This window comes from Hippoglossus hippoglossus, chromosome 17, assembly GCF_009819705.1.
Source record: "Hippoglossus hippoglossus isolate fHipHip1 chromosome 17, fHipHip1.pri, whole genome shotgun sequence".
In the NCBI taxonomy this organism is placed as follows: domain Eukaryota; kingdom Metazoa; phylum Chordata; class Actinopteri; order Pleuronectiformes; family Pleuronectidae; genus Hippoglossus; species Hippoglossus hippoglossus.
In genome coordinates this window covers 24,686,560-24,709,517 of record NC_047167.1, presented here as the reverse complement: position 1 = coordinate 24,709,517, position 22,958 = coordinate 24,686,560, and the positions used below count along the sequence as shown (strand labels likewise).

At 42.9% G+C, this 22,958-nt stretch overlaps 1 protein-coding gene across 1 annotated transcript; it reads left to right on the top strand.

Annotated features, from left to right (window-relative positions):
• The first annotated feature begins 981 nt into the window (after positions 1-981).
• Positions 982-22,249, top strand: amph (amphiphysin). Its single transcript, XM_034613806.1, has 22 exons — positions 982-1,134; positions 2,859-2,939; positions 3,283-3,337; positions 3,731-3,825; positions 6,179-6,274; positions 6,354-6,461; positions 6,555-6,640; positions 6,990-7,065; positions 7,297-7,379; positions 7,519-7,657; positions 15,718-15,837; positions 15,943-16,026; positions 16,238-16,264; positions 16,479-16,502; positions 16,688-16,924; positions 19,537-19,578; positions 19,922-20,101; positions 20,564-20,608; positions 20,972-21,022; positions 21,383-21,565; positions 21,896-21,997; positions 22,108-22,249. The coding sequence occupies exons 1-22, from the start codon at positions 1,066-1,068 to the stop codon at positions 22,210-22,212; spliced, it is 2,088 nt and encodes a 695-aa protein (XP_034469697.1). The 5' UTR covers positions 982-1,065; the 3' UTR covers positions 22,213-22,249.
• The last annotated feature ends 709 nt before the right edge of the window (positions 22,250-22,958 follow it).

Below are 22,958 nucleotides of genomic sequence, written 5' to 3'. Positions count from 1 at the left end.
TGTTTGCGGTGTTTCCTCCTGAATGAACATCACGACAGAAGAGGAGGGAGAAGAGTGTCCCTGATTCTCATACCACACACACATACACACACCCCCACAGACACACAAACACACACTGCTGACTCAACTCAGTGTCATCATCACCTCACGTGGAGCAGAAACTGTGAAATTAATTTTTAGACTGAACCAAGATTTTCTGTTAAAAACAGTGAACAGAGCAGATGGACCTTTCGCACGCACACACACACACACACACACACACACACACACACACACACACACACACACACAGTGACATTAGTAGGCCCTCTGGTGGTTGAAGTCAGATCTTACAGCCTCCTCACCTGAGACGTGTCCTCTGATTCACCTTCTGTTCTCTTGTCGTAATGAACTGGTTCAGACTTCAGGGGCCTCAGGGGCTTTAAATGTTCATATGAATAAAAATATAAACTCAGCAGAAAGAAATGCTATTATAAATATAATACATATTATTTTGGTTTAAACAAAAAATATATAATATGAATTGAATATATTACAGATGATGATGATGATGATGATTCCCATTGTCCTTATCTGCATGTGTCTTGTTACCATGGCAACAAGTGCACAAAAGATACGTGAAATTGGTTTTGACCTTATGAGGCTCTGCACAGCTGATGATTCCAGACAGATGTTCAGTAGCAGTCAGATAAACAGACAAACAGGAAGTTGTTGAGGACATAAATCTGGAAGATTTTTCATGTGGAAAAATCTTTACATTGTGTTTTTAATGAATGTGTGAATTTGTACATATATATTTTTAATTAATTCCTTTAGATTATAGATTTGTAAAGGAAGAAAAACTTTAGAGGTAAATCCTCCTGAATGTTTTTATTAAACCTAATATTTTATTTACGTGTAGAAAAGAGTGACTGGACATTGTTGTGACTCAGTGACGCAACAGGAAGTAGAAAGTGTCCCACTTGATGCACGCACACACACGCACAGACCCCTCCCCCCTGTCAGCCGCTCTCCGTGTTAATCCGCCTTTCTCTCGCTCTCTCTCTCTCTATCTTTGCGGTCATTATGGCGGAAATAAAAACAGGAATATTCGCCAAAAACGTGCAGAAACGTCTTAACCGCGCACAAGAGAAGGTAAGAGAGGAGGATGGATGGAGGGTGGATGGAGGACGGATGGAGGACGGGGGGAGGTGGAGGTGTAGCTGGCTGCGGCCTGTGCAGCGTCTCTCTCTCTGATAATCAGCTGTTCTCTCGTGTTGATGTGATCAGGATGACGTAGTTATCCATTTTTGATTATCAGATATTGATTCGCATGAACATGACGTCAGCATAAGTTCGATAAATCATAAAAACAATACAATCATCGGAAACGGACGGAGCACTTTGATTGGCTGAAGCTGACGAAGGATTAACACTGTGTGTGTGTGTTTGTGTGTGTGTGTGTGTGCGCGCGTGTGCGTGAGAGTGTGTGTGTTTGTTAGTCTGAAGGTTCTCGGATGATGTGTGAGATGAAATTCGACACGTCCGCCATTAAGGGTGATGAAGTTTCTTGGCTGCATTAAAAAGTCAGATCGTTTACTTAGGGACCTTCTGAACTGAGTGAAATGACCTGAACTGTTTCATAATAACATCTTTTCAATTCTCTAAATCAATCAATCAATCAAATTTTATTTGTATAGCCCGTACTCACAAATCCCAGTTTGTCTCATAGGCTTTAACAAGGTGAGACATCCTCTGTTCTTAACCCTCAACAAGAGTCAGGATAAACTACTGTTGAGGAAAGGAGGCTCAATGCTTCCTAACTTATCTCCTTTAGTAGAGGAAACATCAACTATCCTTTATGAAAGGAAAGGAGACAATGCCGTCCAACAATTCTTTGCGACAGCAACATTAATATATAAAAACAGAACAGCTGTTTTATTCTCATGATCCAGATGTGAATCATCACACGATCGTCTGATTTCTTCTCGGTCACATGTGTCCAGTCAAAACATAATGAACTTATAGTTCACAACATCATCATCAGAACTGCATATAACGTTACCTCGTTCTGACTGTCAGAACTGTCCATGGTGCTGAAATATGATCTGCTTCTGGTTGGTCCAGACTTTGGTCAAGAGTCGTGCTGAGAGAATCTCACTGCCCTTTCTCCAGAGTCAACTTTGTAAGAAAAGATATGTAGAGCAGTGATATATACCAATCATTTAAGTCAAATTAAAACTTTGTCCTAAGAAATAATGTTTACAGTTTGTACTGACAGAACATTTAACCATCACCTATAAGAAAATAAAAAGAAATAGGATTTTAATATTAATAAAATTAGTTTCCATATTCTGGACCTTCACTGAGCTGCTTTCAGTACAAGTTCAGCAGGTTGATCATTTGGTCTCATCCAGACACACGTCACTTTATTACATAGTTAACACATAGTGGCATCAGTGAGCAGTGATGTGATATAAACAGGTTCATTTTAACTTGGTGATATTCAAACACACATGATCTGTCTCAAGCAGAGCCTCTGTCTGAAATACTTGGTCTAGCTATTAGCGCCAAAAAGCAAAATCTGCACTGATTGGTCAGTCACTGAAAGCCTTTTTCTGAAATGACCCGGCCCTTAAAGTTAGGTGGGTTTGGGGTCGAGTTTTTATAATCACATCATATTAAATACGGAGCAGCTCTATATTGATCCAACAAACAGTACTGCATGAATGTTTGTGGGAACCTTTTCTAGTCTGCAGAAAGTCTGTGATGTTTGTAAATCTGAATAATAAGGAGAAGGAGAAGGAGATTGACAAGAATAACAATAATCATCAGTTATTGGTTTTATTTAAAGAGCGTTATTTGATTTTTTTTCTCAGGTACTGCAGAAACTGGGGAAAGCAGACGAGACCAAAGATGAACAGTTTGAACAAGTGGTGATTAATTTCAGGAGACAGGAGGTGAGAGATGACATCATCACTAAAACTCAGGCTGGTGGTTAAGCCATCACCTAATGATGGCGCTAGAGGAAGAGTGACAGTTATTCCAGTTAAACCTGAAGGGAACATGAGTATCTGAAGCACATTTCATCACAGTGACGGCTGTTGAGAAAAATCATTTTGGACTTAAGTCATTGACAGACTGATGGAGAGTCAACAAGCCCCTCACATTAATATTAACCAATACTCACCTAACCGTGTGTGTGTGTGTGTGTGTGTGTGTGTGTGTGTGTGTGTGTGTGTGTGTGTGTGTGTGTGTGTGTGTGTGTGTGTGTGTGTGTGTGTGTGTGTGTGTGTGTGTTAGTCTGAAGGTTCTCGGCTGCAGAGGGAGATGAAATCCTACATGTCGTCTATTAAAGGTGAAGAAGTTTCTGTTTTTTAGACGTAAAATATATATAACAATATCCTGAATCGTTTTTTAATGATGATAGTGTTGTAGTTTTTATTATTATTGTTAATATTATTATTATAAGATAATGGTAAGTATCACCTAGATACATAAATCAAAGACAAATAAATGAAAATGTGTTAAACTTTATATTCAGGATGTGATCCAAAATAAAAACATGAATATTTTTTATTCATCAATAAAAACTGGAATAAGTTCTTACTTTTGATCGAACTCGAGTTCTTCTCAGTTCACCTGCTCACAGGTTCTCCTCAGCAATTTCTGTGGACTTCATGTGTGTTAGTTTGAGGTTATCATGTCTCGGTGGGGACCAGAGGTCAGTGAAGGTGTTTGTGTCGTGCAGGAATGCAGCAGGCGTCCATCAACCTGACGCAGTCTCTGCATGAAGTCTACGAACCAGACTGGCATGGGAAAGACGACGTGATGACCATCGGGAAGGTGAGAGTTGTAAAGACACGTCACACATTCACACCTTAACACTCCACACAGGCACGCTGCTCTGTGTGAGACAGACGTTAATGTGTGTCCAGGTGTGACACAAGAGTTCAAGTGTGAGACAAGTGTTCAGGTGTGAGACGAGAGTTCAGGTGTGAGACAAGTGTTCAGGTGTGAGACGAGAGTTCAGGTGTGAGACAAGTGTTCAGGTGTGATACGAGTGTTCAGGTGTGAGACGAGTGTTCAAATGTGAGACGAGAGTTCAGGTGTGAGACGACAGTTCAGGTGTGAAACGAGTGTTCAGGTGTGAGACAAGTGTTCAAATGTGAGACAAGTGTTCAGGTGTGACACGAGAGTTCAGGTGTGAGACGAGAGTTCAGGTGTGAGACAAGTGTTCAGGTGTGAGACAAGTGTTCAGGTGTGAGACGAGTGTTCAGGTGTGAGACGAGTGTTCAGGTGTGAGACGAGAGTTCAAGTGTGAGATGAGAGTTCAGGTGTGAGACAAGTGTTCAGGTGTGAAACGAGTGTTCAGGTGTGAGACAAGTGTTCAAATGTGAGACAAGTGTTCAGGTGTGACACGAGAGTTCAGGTGTGAGACGAGAGTTCAGGTGTGAGACAAGTGTTCAGGTGTGAGACAAGTGTTCAGGTGTGAGACGAGTGTTCAGGTGTGAGACGAGTGTTCAGGTGTGAGACGAGTGTTCAGGTGTGAGACGAGTGTTCAGGTGTGAGACGACAGTTCAGGTGTGAAACGAGTGTTCAGGTGTGAGACAAGTGTTCAAATGTGAGACAAGTGTTCAGGTGTGACACGAGAGTTCAGGTGTGAGACGAGAGTTCAGGTGTGAGACAAGTGTTCAGGTGTGAGACAAGTGTTCAAGTGTGAGATGAGAGTTCAGGTGTGAGACAAGTGTTCAGGTGTGAAACGAGTGTTCAGGTGTGAGACAAGTGTTCAAATGTGAGACAAGTGTTCAAATGTGAGACAAGTGTTCAGGTGTGACACGAGAGTTCAGGTGTGAGACGAGAGTTCAGGTGTGAGACAAGTGTTCAGGTGTGAGACAAGTGTTCAGGTGTGAGACGAGTGTTCAGGTGTGAGACGAGTGTTCAGGTGTGAGACGAGTGTTCAGGTGTGAGACGAGTGTTCAGGTGTGAGACGAGTGTTCAGGTGTGAGACGAGTGTTCAGGTGTGAGACAGGTGTTCAATTGTGAGACGAGAGTTCAGGTGTGAGACGAGAGTTCAGGTGTGAGACGAGAGTTCAGGTGTGAGACGAGAGTTCAGGTGTGAGACGAGTGTTCAATTGTGAGACGAGAGTTCAGGTGTGAGACGAGAGTTCAGGTGTGAGACGAGAGTTCAGGTGTGAGACAGGTGTTCAGGTGTGAGACAGGTGTTCAGGTGTGAGACAGGTGTTCAAGTGTGAGATGAGAGTTCAGGTGTGAGACAAGTGTTCAGGTGTGAGACAAGTGTTCAGGTGTGAGACAAGTGTTCAGGTGTGAGACGAGTGTTCAGGTGTGAGACAAGTGTTCAATTGTGAGACGAGAGTTCAGGTGTGAGACGAGAGTTCAGGTGTGAGACGAGAGTTCAGGTGTGAGACGAGAGTTCAGGTGTGAGACAGGTGTTCAGGTGTGAGACAGGTGTTCAGGTGTGAGACAGGTGTTCAGGTGTGAGATGAGAGTTCAGGTGTGAGACAAGAGTTCAGGTGTGAGACAAGTGTTCAAGTGTGAGACAGGTGTTCTAGTGTGACACAGGTGTTCAGGTGTGAGACGAGAGTTCAAGTGTGAGACGAGAGTTCAGGTGTGAGACGAGAGTTCAGGTGTGAGACAAGCGTTCAGGTTTGAAATGTTTTTGTATTTGTGTTATTTGTTGTCTTACATGTTATTCTTATGCTCAAGTTGGCAGCTGCTCTCTTGTTCATGTATCTGTGCAAATTGTTCACACCTCAACAGGCCCTATTTGTAGTTTCCACCACTTTTATATTTGTATGTATTTTCAATGCTTTTATTATTTTATTGCGTGCCCAGGGACTACAGACTGTTCAGGTGTGACACATAAGCCATTTTCAGACATGACCTGTGGATGAAGTCCAGAGAATTGCTTTACCCAAAGTTTACTCTTCACACATCCACTTTCTCCAGAGAAAATGTGGATAATTTCCAGAGTTCAGTTCATGTCTGAAAGCAGCTATAGTGTCCAGGTGACAGGCACAGATGTCCGGGGAATTTTTTGAATTCTGTAACATGGAGACTTTGTCCCGGTGGGACATGAAACTGCAGGGACAGACTGATCAGGATGTTGACCCCTGGCATCTTACATCAGGGCTTTGATTTGTTGCTGTGACGGCACGAGTGGCTTTGTTTCCTGCAGGACTGTGATGCATTGTGGGAAGACTTCCATAACAAACTGGTGGACTCGACGCTCCTGAACCTAGATGCATACCTGCAACAGTTCCCAGACCTAAAGGTAACAAACACATTTTTTTGTTATTTAAGAAATTTTTAACTTTTAACCAAAGAATGAAAACTAAAAAGGGATGTTTCAGACTCGTGTGGCCAAGAGAAGTAGGAAACTGATTGACTATGACAGTGCTCGTCACCACGTTGAAACTCTGCAGACGTCTGGAATGAAGAACGACCGCAAGATGATGAAGGTGAGTCCACGAAACACGGTGGGCTTCAGAAGTTAAAGGAAACAGTCGCATGCTTTGAGTCTGGATGTGAAGAGACACTATTTTTGTTCTCAGGCAGAAGACGAGCTGAAAAAGTCTCAGAAGGTGTTTGATGAGCTGAACGTGGGTCTGCAGGATGAACTGCCGACCCTCTGGGACAGGTGAGGTCCTAAATAACCAAGATGCTGCAGCTGAGTCACTGTTGTGTTCAAACAGCTCATAGATTCAGTCTTTGAAGAAACCTGATGGTTCCTGTAGATCAGCAGTAGAGTGCCATCCTCTTCAGAGACTGAAGGATTCTTTCAAACACAAAATGTTACACAGGTCAAAGTTGTGTGAAACAGAGGAAGCTTCACTTATAAACCTTAACTAACCCAAACACTTTTGACTTCTGTGCTTTCAATTGTTCACAAGGGTTTTTCACAACATTCCAGCGTTGCATGTAGTATTTGCTTATTGAATACTGTTCAAATCATCTGGCTACAATGACACATGATATTTCCCTTTCAGCCGAGTCGGCTTCTACATCAGCACCTACAAGAGTGTGACGAGTCTGGAGGCAAAGTTTCACAGAGAAATCTCCCTTGTGAGTCAAATCTTGTTTCTACAACATTAACAAATTAAACCAATAAAAAATGTTTTAGATGATTTGAATGTTAATGATGCAGATGATCAGTCAGTCGACACAGACTTTACCTCTCTCACCACTTATTAACATCTCATCTGGGTTTGGGTTCTCTGAAATGAGCTCTGACACGGACTATCAGTCTGCCTCTGTCGACGAAGACATAATGTTTGATTGAATCTACCTGTCCAGGTGTGCAGGCAGCTGTATGAAGTTATGACCAAACTGGGCGAACAGCATTCTGACAAAATGTTTACCATCCAAGGAGCCCCGAGGTCAGTTTGACCGTTCACTCCGGGAATCACTTTTACTTTGAATATTAAAGGTTTTATATGGAATTGTGTGATATACCATCTGACACTAGGCAGCCAATCAGAATACTTGCGATCATGTAGTTTCTGTTTTGTCCACTAGTGATTCAGGACCATTACGACTTGCTAGAACCCCCTCACCACCAGAAGATGAGAGTCCACTTGAGAGTCCAGATTCCAGCTCCAATCATATGCTCCGTCCTGTCTCACCTGGACCACCACGTCCAAAATCCCCAACACAGGTAGATCTTATCCAGACTGGTCTCAGGCAGATGTTAGTCATGACTGTCAGTGTATAGATAAGAATGATCATAAATATAAAATGATATATAAATATAGGATAAAAACAACAGTTTCATAATAATGTTCAAATTAACTTTCTGTGACTTTTTTTGCTGCAAACTTTTGTCTGTAACTTGGTGAGTGAATACGTGACTTTAAAATGTGATTTTGTTGTCATGTCTTTAAATGTGAGCATTGTGTGAATATATAACATATTATATAATATATAATTTTGTTATATACAGTAGATTTGAGACCTGACAGTAGAATAGTTCCTTATTTCTACTGAGAGTTCAGGTCATGAGATCTGACATTCGTCTTCAACACTGGTTCCCAGTTTTCATTCAGCATGTTTTGAATCACTTTTTACGCTATAAAACTAATATTGTGACAGTTGACAAAATGTCTGGCTTCAAATTAAAAATCACTAGATGTGGAGTGTGGTTTTGTTAACTCCCATGATGCAACACTGCAACAAAAAAAGTGGTGAGATAGACAATGTCTCATTTCAAAAAGTGTTTAGTCTCTCTGTGAAGATCAAGTCTGTGTCTGAAAGTAGAGTTACGATCTCTGGACTGGAATTATTCACCCTTAAAGAGTTTGTGAAAAATTTAAGTTCAACAGTGCAGTAAACGTTCAGTATGAAGGTTCCTTTGATCGTTCCACCTCCTGACATTACCTATTACCTCATCAGCAGCATAAAAGAGGTGCTTCTAGCTTAAATAAAGGACATACGACACAAAACCCTCCTGACTCTCAGTTGGTTCCTGACTCTCAGTAGGTTCCTGACTCTCAGTCGGTTCCTGACTCTCAGCAGGTTCCTGACTCTCAGTTGGTTCCTGACTCTCAGATAGTTCCTGACTCTCAGATAGTTCCTGACTCTCAGATAGTTCCTGACTCTCAGTATGTTCCTGACTCTCAGCAGGTTCCTGACTCTCAGTTGGTTCCTGACTCTCAGTATGTTCCTGACTCTCAGTAGGTTCCTGACTCTCAGTAGGTTCCTGACTCTCAGTAGGTTCCTGACTCTCAGTTGGTTCCTGACTCTCAGTTGGTTCCTGACTCTCAGCAGGTTCCTGACTCTCAGTTGGTTCCTGACTCTCAGCAGGTTCCTGACTCTCAGTTGGTTCCTGACTCTCAGTCGGTTCCTGACTCTCAGTCGGTTCCTGACTCTCAGCAGGTTCCTGACTCTCAGTCGGTTCCTGACTCTCAGTCGGTTCCTGACTCTCAGTCGGTTCCTGACTCTCAGCAGGTTCCTGACTCTCAGTTGGTTCCTGACTCTCAGTCGGTTCCTGACTCTCAGTCGGTTCCTGACTCTCAGTCGGTTCCTGACTCTCAGCAGGTTCCTGACTCTCAGTCGGTTCCTGACTCTCAGTTGGTTCCTGACTCTCAGTTGGTTCCTGACTCTCAGCAGGTTCCTGACTCTCAGTTGGTTCCTGACTCTCAGCAGGTTCCTGACTCTCAGTTGGTTCCTGACTCTCAGTCGGTTCCTGACTCTCAGTCGGTTCCTGACTCTCAGTCGGTTCCTGACTCTCAGCAGGTTCCTGACTCTCAGTCGGTTCCTGACTCTCAGTCGGTTCCTGACTCTCAGTCGGTTCCTGACTCTCAGCAGGTTCCTGACTCTCAGTTGGTTCCTGACTCTCAGTCGGTTCCTGACTCTCAGTCGGTTCCTGACTCTCAGCAGGTTCCTGACTCTCAGTCGGTTCCTGACTCTCAGTTGGTTCCTGACTCTCAGTCGGTTCCTGACTCTCAGTTGGTTCTTGACTCTCAGACGGTTCTTGACTCTCAGACGGTTCCTGACTCTCAGACGGTTCCTGACTCTCAGTAGGTTCCTGACTCTCAGTAGGTTCCTGACTCTCAGTTGGTTCCTGACTCTCAGCAGGTTCCTGACTCTCAGTCGGTTCCTGACTCTCAGTCGGTTCCTGAATCTCAGCAGGTTCCTGACTCTCAGTTGGTTCCTGACTCTCAGTCGGTTCCTGACTCTCAGTCGGTTCCTGACTCTCAGCAGGTTCCTGACTCTCAGTATCTTCCTGACTCTCGGCAGGTTCCTGACTCAGTTGGTTCCTGTCTCTCAGTTGGTTCCTGTCTCTCAGACGGTTCCTGACTCTCAGACGGTTCCTGACTCTCGGCAGGTTCCTGACTCTCGGCAGGTCCCTGACTCTCGGCAGGTTCCTGACTCTCAGTTGGTTCCTGACTCTCAGATAGTTCCTGACTCTCAGTATGTTCCTGACTCTCGGCAAGTTCCTGACTCTCAGTATGTTCCTGACTCTCAGTCGGTTCCTGACTCTCAGCAGGTTCCTGACTCTCAGTCGGTTCCTGACTCTCAGTCGGTTCCTGAATCTCAGCAGGTTCCTGACTCTCAGTTGGTTCCTGACTCTCAGTTGGTTCCTGACTCTCAGCAGGTTCCTGACTCTCAGTTGGTTCCTGACTCTCAGCAGGTTCCTGACTCTCAGTTGGTTCCTGACTCTCAGTCGGTTCCTGAATCTCAGCAGGTTCCTGACTCTCAGTTGGTTCCTGACTCTCAGTTGGTTCCTGTCTCAGTTGGTTCCTGTCTCTCAGTCGGTTCCTGACTCTCAGACGGTTCCTGACTCTCGGCAGGTCCCTGACTCTCCGCAGGTTCCTGACTCTCAGTTGGTTCCTGACTCTCAGATAGTTCCTGACTCTCAGATAGTTCCTGACTCTCAGTATGTTCCTGACTCTCGGCAAGTTCCTGACTCTCAGTATGTTCCTGACTCTCGGCAGGTTCCTGACTCTCGGCAGGTTCCTGACTCTCAGTATGTTCCTGGCTCTCAGTCGGTTCCTGACTCTCGGCAGGTTCCTGACTCAGTTGGTTCCTGACTCTCAGGATGTTCCTGACTTTCAGTTTGTTCCTGACTCTCGGCAGGTTCCTGACTCTCAGTTTGTTCCTGACTCTCGGCAGGTTCCTGACTCTCAGTTGGTTCCTGACTCTCAGTATGTTCCTGACTCTCAGTAGGTTCTTGACTCTCAGTTGGTTCCTGACTCTCACTTGGTTCCTGACTCTGAGACGGTTCCTGACTCTCAGTTGGTTCTTGACTCTCAGTAGGTTCTTGACTCTCAGTTGGTTCCTGACTCTCAGTTGGTTCCTGACTCTGAGACGGTTCCTGACTCTCAGTTGGTTCTTGACTCTCAGTAGGTTCTTGACTCTCAGTTGGTTCCTGACTCTCAGACGGTTCCTGACTCTCAGACGGTTCCTGACTCTCAGACGGTTCCTGACTCTCAGTAGGTTCCTGACTCTCAGTTGGTTCCTGACTCTCAGAATGTTCCTGACTCTCAGTTGGTTCCTGACTCTCAGTCGGTTCCTGACTCTCAGTCGGTTCCTGACTCTCAGCAGGTTCCTGACTCTCAGTCGGTTCCTGACTCTCAGTCGGTTCCTGAATCTCAGCAGGTTCCTGACTCTCAGCAGGTTCCTGACTCTCAGCAGGTTCCTGACTCTCAGCAGGTTCACTGGACTCTCAGCAGGTTCCCTGACTCTCAGTTGGTTCCTGACTCTCAGTCGGTTCCTGAATCTCAGCAGGTTCCTGACTCTCAGTTGGTTCCTGACTCTCAGTCGGTTCCTGACTCTCAGCAGGTTCCTGACTCTCAGTATCTTCCTGACTCTCGGCAGGTTCCTGACTCAGTTGGTTCCTGTCTCTCAGTTGGTTCCTGTCTCTCAGTAGGTTCCTGACTCTCAGACGGTTCCTGACTCTCGGCAGGTCCCTGACTCTCCGCAGGTTCCTGACTCTCAGTTGGTTCCTGACTCTCAGATAGTTCCTGACTCTCAGATAGTTCCTGACTCTCAGTATGTTCCTGACTCTCGGCAGGTTCCTGACTCTCGGCAGGTTCCTGACTCTCGGCAGGTTCCTGACTCAGTTGGTTCCTGACTCTCAGGATGTTCCTGACTTTCAGTTTGTTCCTGACTCTCAGTTTGTTCCTGACTCTCAGTATGTTCCTGACTCTCAGTAGGTTCTTGACTCTCAGTTGGTTCCTGACTCTCACTTGGTTCCTGACTCTGAGACGGTTCCTGACTCTCAGTTGGTTCTTGACTCTCAGTAGGTTCTTGACTCTCAGTTGGTTCCTGACTCTCAGACGGTTCCTGACTCTCAGACGGTTCCTGACTCTCAGACGGTTCCTGACTCTCAGTAGGTTCCTGACTCTCAGTTGGTTCCTGACTCTCAGAATGTTCCTGACTCTCAGTTGGTTCCTGACTCTCAGTCGGTTCCTGACTCTGTCGGTTCCTGACTCTCAGCAGGTTCCTGACTCTCAGTTGGTTCCTGACTCTCAGCAGGTTCCTGACTCTCAGCTGGTTCCTGATTCTCAGTCGGTTCCTGAATCTCAGCAGGTTCCTGACTCTCAGTTGGTTCCTGACTCTCAGTCGGTTCCTGACTCTCAGTCGGTTCCTGACTCTCAGTCGGTTCCTGACTCTCAGTATCTTCCTGACTCTCGGCAGGTTCCTGACTCAGTTGGTTCCTGTCTCTCAGTTGGTTCCTGTCTCTCAGACGGTTCCTGACTCTCAGACGGTTCCTGACTCTCGGCAGGTTCCTGACTCTCGGCAGGTCCCTGACTCTCGGCAGGTTCCTGACTCTCAGTTGGTTCCTGACTCTCAGATAGTTCCTGACTCTCAGTATGTTCCTGACTCTCGGCAAGTTCCTGACTCTCAGTATGTTCCTGACTCTCGGCAGGTTCCTGACTCTCGGCAGGTTCCTGACTCTCAGTATGTTCCTGACTCTCAGTATGTTCCTGGCTCTCAGTCGGTTCCTGACTCTCGGCAGGTTCCTGACTCAGTCGGTTCCTGACTCTCAGCAGGTTCCTGACTCTCAGCAGGTTCCTGACTCTCAGCTGGTTCCTGACTCTCAGTCGGTTCCTGAATCTCAGCAGGTTCCTGACTCTCAGTTGGTTCCTGACTCTCAGTCGGTTCCTGACTCTCAGTCGGTTCCTGACTCTCAGCAGGTTCCTGACTCTCAGTATCTTCCTGACTCTCGGCAGGTTCCTGACTCAGTTGGTTCCTGTCTCTCAGTTGGTTCCTGTCTCTCAGTCGGTTCCTGACTCTCAGACGGTTCCTGACTCTCGGCAGGTTCCTGACTCTCGGCAGGTCCCTGACTCTCCGCAGGTTCCTGACTCTCAGTTGGTTCCTGACTCTCAGATAGTTCCTGACTCTCAGTATGTTCCTGACTCTCGGCAAGTTCCTGACTCTCAGTATGTTCCTGACTCTCGGCAGGTTCCTGACTCTCGGCAGGTTCCTGACTCTCAGTCGGTTCCTGACTCTCGGCAGGTTCCTGACTCAGTTGGTTCCTGACTCTCAGGATGTTCCTGACTTTCAGTTTGTTCCTGACTCTCGGCAGGTTCCTGACTCTCAGTTGGTTCCTGACTCTCAGTATGTTCCTGACTCTCAGTAGGTTCTTGACTCTCAGTTGGTTCCTGACTCTCAATTGGTTCCTGACTCTGAGACGGTTCCTGACTCTCAGTTGGTTCTTGACTCTCAGTAGGTTCTTGACTCTCATTGGTTCCTGACTCTCAGACGGTTCCTGACTCTCAGACGGTTCCTGACTCTCAGACGGTTCCTGACTCTCAGACGGTTCCTGACTCTCAGACGGTTCCTGACTCTCAGTAGGTTCCTGACTCTCAGTTGGTTCCTGACTTTCAGAATGTTTCCTGACTCATCGGCAGGTTTCCTGACTCTCAGTAGGTTCTTGACTCTCAGTTGGTTCCTGACTCTCAGCAGGTTCCTGACTCTCAGTCGGTTTCTGACTCTCAGCAGGTTCCTGACTCTCAGTAGGTTCTTGACTCTCAGTTGGTTCCTGACTCTCACTTGGTTCCTGACTCTCAGACGGTTTCTGACTCTCAGTAGGTTCCTGACTCTCAGTTGGTTCCTGACTCTCACTTGGTTCCTGACTCTCAGTAGGTTCCTGACTCTCAGTAGGTTCTTGACTCTCAGTTGGTTCCTGACTCTCACTTGGTTCCTGACTCTCAGACGGTTTCTGACTCTCAGTAGGTTCCTGACTCTCAGTTGGTTCCTGACTCTCAGTAGGTTCCTGACTCTCAGTTGGTTCCTGACTCTCAGTTGGTTCTTGACTCTCAGTAGGTTCTTGACTCTCAGTTGGTTCCTGACTCTCACTTGGTTCCTGACTCTCAGACGGTTCCTGACTCTCAGTAGGTTCCTGACTCTCAGTTGGTTCCTGACTCTCAGAATGTTCCTGACTCTCGGCAGGTTCCTGACTCTCAGTAGGTTATTGACTCTCAGTTGGTTCCTGACTCTCACTTGGTTCCTGACTCTCAGACAGTTTCTGACTCTCAGTAGGTTCCTGACTCTCAGTTGGTTCCTGACTCTCAGAATGTTCCTGATCATTAAAAACGATAGAAGACTGTTTCTTCAGAAGATTGCCCCTCCCACCAGGGCCCTTGCAGTCTGAATCTGTGTTGGGAACCAGTGTTTTAAAAAGATTTCATCCATCACCAGAACAATGAATTAGAAACAGTAGAACCTTTCATCATTGTTGTAGATGTTCATGTGTTTGTGGTTTAACACATCAGAATATTAAATAAACTGAATAATTTTCAGTTTTTATCCCACTGACCTGTAACATGTCTCTGTCCTGTTCATGTGTTCATGTGTCTCCATCCTCTTCATGTATTCATGGTAAGTAACCATCTCACATTCAGCTTTTTTTCAGTTTTCTGTCTGCGATTATTTAAAGATGCGTCACTCGAACACGTTGTGTTCATATAGTTTGGTTCAGTTTACATCTGGATCATTATTCTGCAGGAAGTAATGAACAGCAACAACGTTCAGCAACAACTCTCAGACAGACATTAACATTCAAAGCTTGATTGAATGGTGATTGATTGATAATTGATGCTATTAAGACCCAAAGTGAGTGAAGAAAACATCCCCACACCATCACAGCGCCTCCTGCAGGCTGGACTGTTGATACCAGGCAGGTGGGCTCCATGGATTGATGCTGTTGACATCAGATTTGAGCCTCTGCATAAATCCACATTTACCAGACCAGGCTCAGTCCACATTTACACGCTTCAGTTTTTTAACCCTAATCCTAACCCTAACTGTTGCTATGGTTACACCCAGAGTTTTCTAATCTCTAAATCAGAGACTTTATTTACATTTCAAATGATTTATTCTGTTTATCTTGACTGTTGATCAAACATTTCCCTCCGATATTAAACATCAACCTAACAGATGATGTTTGAAGACATTGAAATATGTGTTATTAATATTATTATTTGACACTTATTTGAAGTCTGTTTGATTTTCAATCCTACCTAACCCTAACCCCCTAACCCTAACCCTACAAGTAAAAATACAAAGTTTGTTGTAATAATTAATTTAACAAAGACTCTACCATCAATTCCTTAAAAGATAATTTTAATTTTATTTTAATTTAATGACACTACCAAAAGTTAAACTTTGAACCTTCTCTTGTTTATTGGTTGGTCAATAATTTAATTTCATGTTTGAAGCTTACAACGTGTGGGATCATGTGACTGCTCGTGTCATGTAATATCATCACATCTGTTAGAAATGAAATGTCAATTGTCCGAATAGTAAAATACTTCTTAAGATTGAATGACCTACAGTGTAACATCTCTGATTGATATAATAATGCACTTATTGATTAGGAATGAAGAATTGATTTGCTGGAAATTAGGTTTTATAAATGAATCGATTTCCTTCCGAGATAGAGATTTGAATCATAAACTTGGGAATTCTAGCTTAGTTTTGATTGCATTCAGCTGCTAATTCATCCTCTCATAAAAACTGACGGCCATAATACTAACCAGAGAATCCAGAGTTTCTGTAAATCTAAGAAGAAAATGAAATGTTATTGTGTAACTCTATTACAACTCTATCATATGTAATGCTGTGTAAAGTGCCATAGCGTAGTGAACTGTATCATTGCTTGTGTTTTGTCCACGTGGCTTCATCCAAACATCCAGTGAAATCTTTCATTAAAAGTTAAGAAGTTCTGTTTGATACATTTTTGAATTAACTCCTTGTTTCCTCTGACAGTTTAAAAAGGGACCACCGGTTCGTCCACCCCCAAAGGCCACACCAACGAAGGAGGTGGCGGAGGAGCAGATCATTGACCTGTTTGGAGGAGAATTTTTACCTGCACCTTCACCATCGCAGGTTAGAGTCCTCACTGACTCTGTGTTTGTTAAATCTATATGATATGATGTGCTCAGTGGGATTTTGAAACCTGTTTACCTGGTTTTGTTTGGATGTTGTCCGCAGCCCAATGAACGACCTGGAGAATCTCTTCTTGACCTGGACTTTGATGCTTTTCAGCCTGATGAGAGTGTTTCACCGATACCACAGGTTCTTTCATCAACTCACATGCTTCAGCCAGTCTTCAAGCCAAATCAACAACAGTCTGACAATGACATTTACTGTTGACTGACTGGTGACAAATATCCTTAAGTTACCATATAAAAGAGTTTTTATAGAGTGAAAATCCACATTATTCTAAAATATTGATCTGTACAAAATATGTGAGGATCAGCTACAATAACAACATGTGCTCTTTCAGACTGCTGTACCTTGGGATATGTGGTCGGTGAGTTAGTCCATTTGGGTCATTTTTAATAGGGAATTATTTTAATTCATATTCACAATCATTGTCTTCATCCTGTAAATTTACACTCAGATTATTATTGTGTATTAAAAGTGAAGAAACTTTACATATGAATAATTTCCTCAAAATAAAAGATTAAAGTCAACAGATACATGTGTAGATTTTAACATTTGATCATGTTTCTATTTTTTTAAAGGGAAACTCTCAAACTGCTCAGCCTGTAAGTATTCATAGACACATGATGATGTCACCATAATAGAGGGAACCTGATGAATCCCTGATGATTTTTAAATTGTCTATGTGATGAAAACTGTAACATACCAGAAGCTGATCTCTTTCAGTCTTGACTCTGGGTTCAGATCAGGGTCAAACCTTAACCCTTTGTTGGTTGATTTTCTGGAGCAGGCTACAGATGGCGGCTTCGTCGCCGACTGGTCTGCTGACTTTGGTTCGGTCTCAGCAAATGGAGATACCTCTTCGAGTGCCGAGGCCCCTGGTGCCGTTGCTGTAGAACCTGACGAGACGGAGGGCGAGGCAGAGGGTGGGGCTCAGGACAGGCACCAGGCAGATGGCTGGCAGACGGGTGGAGATACAGCCACACCTCCTCAGGACAGTGAGGCAGCCACAGCAACTGAAAACGAGGTTAGAAAGTGGGACTCTCAAACTTACCCCAACCTTACCACTGCAGTCCGAGGTGATGAGGATGAGACAGGTCAGAAAGATGTTGGGGGGGGCTTATCAGAGCTGGAAGAACGCAGGAAGTCCACCCCAGGACTGATATTCACCAACGAGTTCGGAGAACAGATTAAGGACAGCACAGAGGACAGAAGAGAGAAGTTGTCCGGGTCTCCAGAAAATTCTGGGTCTGAGTACGAGACTGCTGAGGAATGGGGGGATGGAGGTCAGGGGGGAGGCTGGGGGAGTGCTGATGATGAACTTACATATGATCACCACCCACTGTGTGACTCTGATGGGTGGAGACATGAAGCTTCACCAGTGAGCAACATGAAGAGAGATTGTTTAATAGAAGACAAGCTCACATCAGTTCACAGAGACCTTTCTGATCCGGGAGGTTCGTTTGATTTAGTTCCCTCAGCTGAAACACAGGGAGGAGGTGCATTTGATTTAGTTCCCTCAGCTGAAACAAAGGGAGGAGGTGCGTTTGATTTAGTTCCCTCAGCTGAAACAAAGGGAGGAGGTGCGTTTGATTTAGTTCCCTCAGCTGAAACAAAGGGAGGAGGTGCGTTTGATTTAGTTCGCTCAGCTGAAACAAAAGGAGGAGGTGCGTTTGATTCGGATCCTTTTGGCAAAACACATGGAAGTGGTGCGTTTGATTCGGATCCTTTTGCTGAAACACAGGGAAGAGGTGCGTTTGATTCGGATCCTTTTGCTGAAACACAGGGAAGAGGTGCATTTGATTTAGTTCCCTCAGCTGAAACAAAAGGAGGAGGTGCGTTTGATTCGGATCCTTTTGCTGAAACACAGGGAAGAGGTGCGTTTGATTCGGATCCTTTTGCTGAAACACAGGGAAGTGGTGCGTTTGATTCGGATCCTTTTGAAGAAACAAAGGGAAGAGGTGCGTTTGATTCGGATCCTTTTGAAGAAACAAAGGGAAGAGGTGCGTTTGATTCGGATACTTTTGAAGAAACAAAGGGAAGAGGTGCGTTTGATTCGGATCCTTTTGACGAAACAAAGGGAAGAGGTGCGTTTGATTCGGATCCTTTTGACGAAACAAAGGGAAGAGGTGCGTTTGATTCGGATCTTTTTGACGAAACAAAGGGAAGAGGTGCGTTTGATTCAGATCTTTTTGCTGAAACACAGGGAAGAGGTGCGTTTGATTCGGATCCTTTTGACGAAACAAAGGGAAGAGGTGCGTTTGATTCTGATCTTTTTGACGAAACAAAGGGAAGAGGTGCGTTTGATTCGGATCCTTTTGACGAAACACAGGGAAGAGGTGCGTTTGATTCGGATCTTTTTGACAAAACAAAGGGAAGAGGTGCGTTTGATTCGGATCTTTTTGACGAAACAAAGGGAAGAGGTGCGTTTGATTCGGATCCTTTTGACGAAACAAAGGGAAGAGGTGCGTTTGATTCAGATCCTTTTGATGAAACAAAGGGAAGAGGTGCGTTTGATTCGGATCCTTTTGATGAAACAAAGGGAAGAGGTGCGTTTGATTCGGATCTTTTTGACGAAACAAAGGGAAGAGGTGCGTTTGATTCGGATCCTTTTGACGAAACAAAGGGAAGTGGTGCGTTTGATTCAGAGTTCTTGGGTAAAACAAAGTGTGGAAACGAGGAGGGTGGATTTGAATTTGATCCATTTGTTGAGAAGTCAGGGGGAGGTCGGGTTAAGGTCACTGGGAAGGGGAGTGGGTGGGATTCAGACCCTTTTGCCAACAGTTTCCCAGCTGCTTCTTCGGGGACTGAGGGTCCCACCTCCAAAACCACATCCTGGCAGAAAATTAGTGACATCAGAGGCTTCGATTCTTCTGTCGCTCGACCAAACTCAGCGTCCGTCTGTGGAGCAGCAACTGAAGGAATTAAAGGTGTAAACTTTGCCAGAAATCACAAAGAACCAGAACATTCAGACATGTCCGAAGACGAGGCTGCAAACCGGAGATTTGGAAAGTTGTATCAAGAGCTAGATACAGAAAAGGAAGAGGTACATGACTCCTCCTGTCTTTAGTGTGGTAGCTTAGCACAGATTAGAAATCAGTCAATCCTTGTCCCACCTTCGACCTTCCAACACAAACCAATAGAGCGAAAGTAGTTTTGGTAAAAACCTGGATCCCTGAACTCTCCGCTCGCTTTGTCCTCTCATCCATTTTCATGTAGAAATGTTTTATTTCTAACATTTAAATAACATCTATTTTCTGCAAACATCAAAATGTATATTTGACATGAGATGAATAGTTTTTCTTTTAACATCTTTTAGTTCAGTCATCAGATTTAATTATTTTTAAGTTAAATGTGATATTGTTTTCACTTAAGTTTCAGTCTGAGTTACATTTAATTTCAGTTTAACTTCATTCTTACAAAGATTTGTATTGGGTCAGATCAAAGTTACAATAGAAACAGTAGAGATAATGATAATAATGATAATAACTGTTTTTAGTATTATTGTCCTACTCCCTCATGTCTCATGTCTTAACGTTCTGTAAATTGTTCTCTGTTGTGGTTCATGTTCGTGTTTTTGGATCTTGATGTTTCGACGTAACGTTTCTTCCTCTCTGGTTTACTTCCTGCTGGCTGAAGGATTTGTCAAACCCGTCATTCTTTGCTGATTTTGATAAGATGGTGAGTTTTCATTATAAACATTTAATGTGAATTATTTTATTGATGTGTTTGAAATGTAATTGAATAATATTTCAATTTACACATTTTAGTTTGAACTGTAGTTTGTTTTATCTCATGAGAAGCTTCAGATCACATTCATTTTGGTTCCTCACAGAAACTCTTGAACGCTTTATTTAAAACTTTAAATTCATGTTAAACGTTTCTGACATGAAGAAATTAACGTGAGGTTTGCTTGTTTGAGCCTTTTATTTAAATTATTATCAGAGATCGAAGTGTCACATTCAAAGTCAGGCTTAATGCTAACGCTAACACTCATGCTAACCACCATCTTCTTTTGCGAAAGAACAACGATCACGCTCCTGAAGCCTCAGACGTTCAAGCTGCTTCAGCATTAGAACCAGCTGAGGAACTGGACGAACCTGCAGCGCCTCCTGCTGGAGACGTGGAGGCACTTTCAACTCCCCCTGCTGGTGAGGAAGATACAGCAGATCGTTCTGGAAGTCCAGAGGAGGAGAAGCCTGCAGTGAGTTCTTCATCATTCTCTTCATCATCATTATGATCTTCATCATTCTCTTCATCATCATTATGATCTTCATCATCTTCACCATTATTTTCATCATCATCTTCATCATCATCAAGATCTTTAACATCATTATCTTTATCATCATCATCATCAATAAGATCGTCTTTATCTTCTTCATCTTCATCATCATCAAGATCTTCAACATCATTATCTTAATCACGTTCATCATGATCTTCATCATCTTCATCATTATCAAGATCTTCAACTTCATCATCTTCATCATTGTCTTCATCATCATCTTCTGCTTCGTCATCATCATCATGAAGATCTTCAACATCATCTTCTTCTTTATCTTCATCATTATGATCATCATCATCATCCTCAGTGTTGTGTTCACTGCAGCTCGGTCACTTTTTGTACCGACACAGTGTTTGTGGGCTAATTATGTTTTTCTTCTTAAAGTCGACTGTTGCTTCTCCGAGCTCTGACAAGATCAAAGTACACGAGGTATCTTTTTTTTCTCTGCTTTTTATTCTTTGTCATTTTTTACAGAAGTCTAATGGTTTATTATTTTTATATAAATTAGATGTATCCACTTTTCTTTGATCTGTAAGATAGATAGTTTGATGCTGTGAGACTTAACGTGGCCTCACAACACTGAACTCTGGTTTATTGTATTTTATAATATGAATTAAATATATATTTCATTAATTATCTTTAGAATATTTATTTTAAGTTTATTTTGTTGGTCTAAAATACAGGCTACACTAATGTGTTTGATGTATCTAATATTACCAAATCTAAATTATTATTATTATTATTATTATTATATTGTTGTTATTATAATAGTATAATTATATCTTTCAACAGATTCCTGAAGCTGAAGAAGCCACGACACCTCCAGGTGAAGCAGCTTCATCGGTAACTATTGTTTTGTGATATATTTTATGATCTGACACATTATATTTAGTTTATGTTCATAAAATGCACAGTTTTTCTTTGGTATTTTAATAAATTTTGTACATTTATACATGAAGTGGTGCAAATGTAATTTGCTTTAATATTTAATTTTATAAAATGTATTTTAAAGATAAAGTAAAATTTCATTTAAACTTTTTACAGTTCATAATTTTGTATCACCAACAGCTTAATCAGTTTCCTTTGTGTTTCTTCTTTTGCTGAAAATAAAGAATGAAATTCCCCAAAACACTGAACAGATTTAATAAATGATGTGTGTCTTTGAAAGAAGATTATTAATAAGAGTTTTTTTGTCCTCTGCAGGAAAATATGCCCATCCCCTCAGTGGTGATTGAACCTGCCTCCAGTAATGAAGGTGATGACGACCGCGACGCTGACATCATCTCTCCCACTGTCATCAGTGACAACGATGATCAAAATCAATCCATCAAACACATGAGTCCATCTGGTGCAACGTCGAATCATCCTGAAGATTTTCTTTACAAGGTGATTGATTGTTAAAAATACATTCTTGCTCTGATAAGGTAGTTTTCCTCTTGTTGAGGGATAAGAACAGAGGATGTCACACCTTGTTAAGCCTTATGTGACAAATTGTGATTTGTGAGTATAGGCTACACAAATACAATTTGATTGATTGATGCTTATAAATAATGAAATTATCGGAAACAAATTGTTTTTATGTTATAATACAATTACTTGGGTTATCTGAAATATTCAAATGTGACAAATAAGCAAAAATATCCAGAATTGAGAGGGAAAAATACTTTTCCTTGCAGATATGTAAATAGAGGTGTGGTCCTTGGTTTTACCCTGTAGGTGGAGACGATGCACGACTTTGATGCTGCAAATTCAGATGAGCTTGAACTGAGGAGAGGTGATGTGGTGTTGGTGCTTCCAACAGCCTCAGTAGAGGATCAGGTAAGAACCACCAGTGATGTGTTAAAGTCCATCAGGCTGTTTGAAGGAATGAATAAATATCAACAGTGAACCCAACTGATTGTGGAGTTTCTGTGTTGCTGTTGTTGCAGGATGCTGGCTGGCTCACAGGGATCAAAGAAAGTGAATGGTTAACACTCGGAGCTGCTGCTCAAAAAGGACTGTTCCCTGAAAACTTTACCCAGCGTTTGGAGTAAGACGATTTTATAGCAGGTCGAGAAAATGAGAAGAAATTTGATATGCTTGTGTCCAAGCAGTTCAGCATGTGGCCAACCCCTCTCCTGAGAAACTAATATTGTCCTGCAGCTGTGTGCTGGATCACATAAGGCTTTCTCTGATAGATGCAACTCTTTGTCATTCTGAAAGTAAAACTCGTTGTAATAAATACTAGTTCTATTCTCTCAGCAGAAGTGTAAATTAAAAAGCATGGTGTGATAGTATTGTCTGCTTTTGCTGGAACTCACATTTTATTTAAAGAAATATAATGAGTCTGATATTTTACCAACAAAAGCAAAAAAATGTGTCTGAAGAAAAGCAACAAAAAGAAAAAGTGCACCTTCTTTACATAAGTTTGTTGTACTGATTTGATTCTCTGCTGTGGAATATATCAGAAAGTTTAGTGACATAATCTATTTAAATGTCTTAAGTGTAAAGTGAAACTATTGAGTTGTTATTTTCTGTCATTGCTGTTACCTTGAAGTCACTGTGCATGTATTTCTGTTCAAGTCTGTGATCTTTCTTTTGCATATGTGGCAATTGATTTACTTATGTACGATCATTGCTGTGTTTTTTTTCTACTTAGAAATATATTATTGATTATGGACCAACAAACATTGCACATCCAGCATGATATTAATATTTTATTAAATTATTTAAAGATATAATAACGATAAAGAATCTCACCACTATTATGATACTGTATGTCTGAATAAGGCAAATCTTG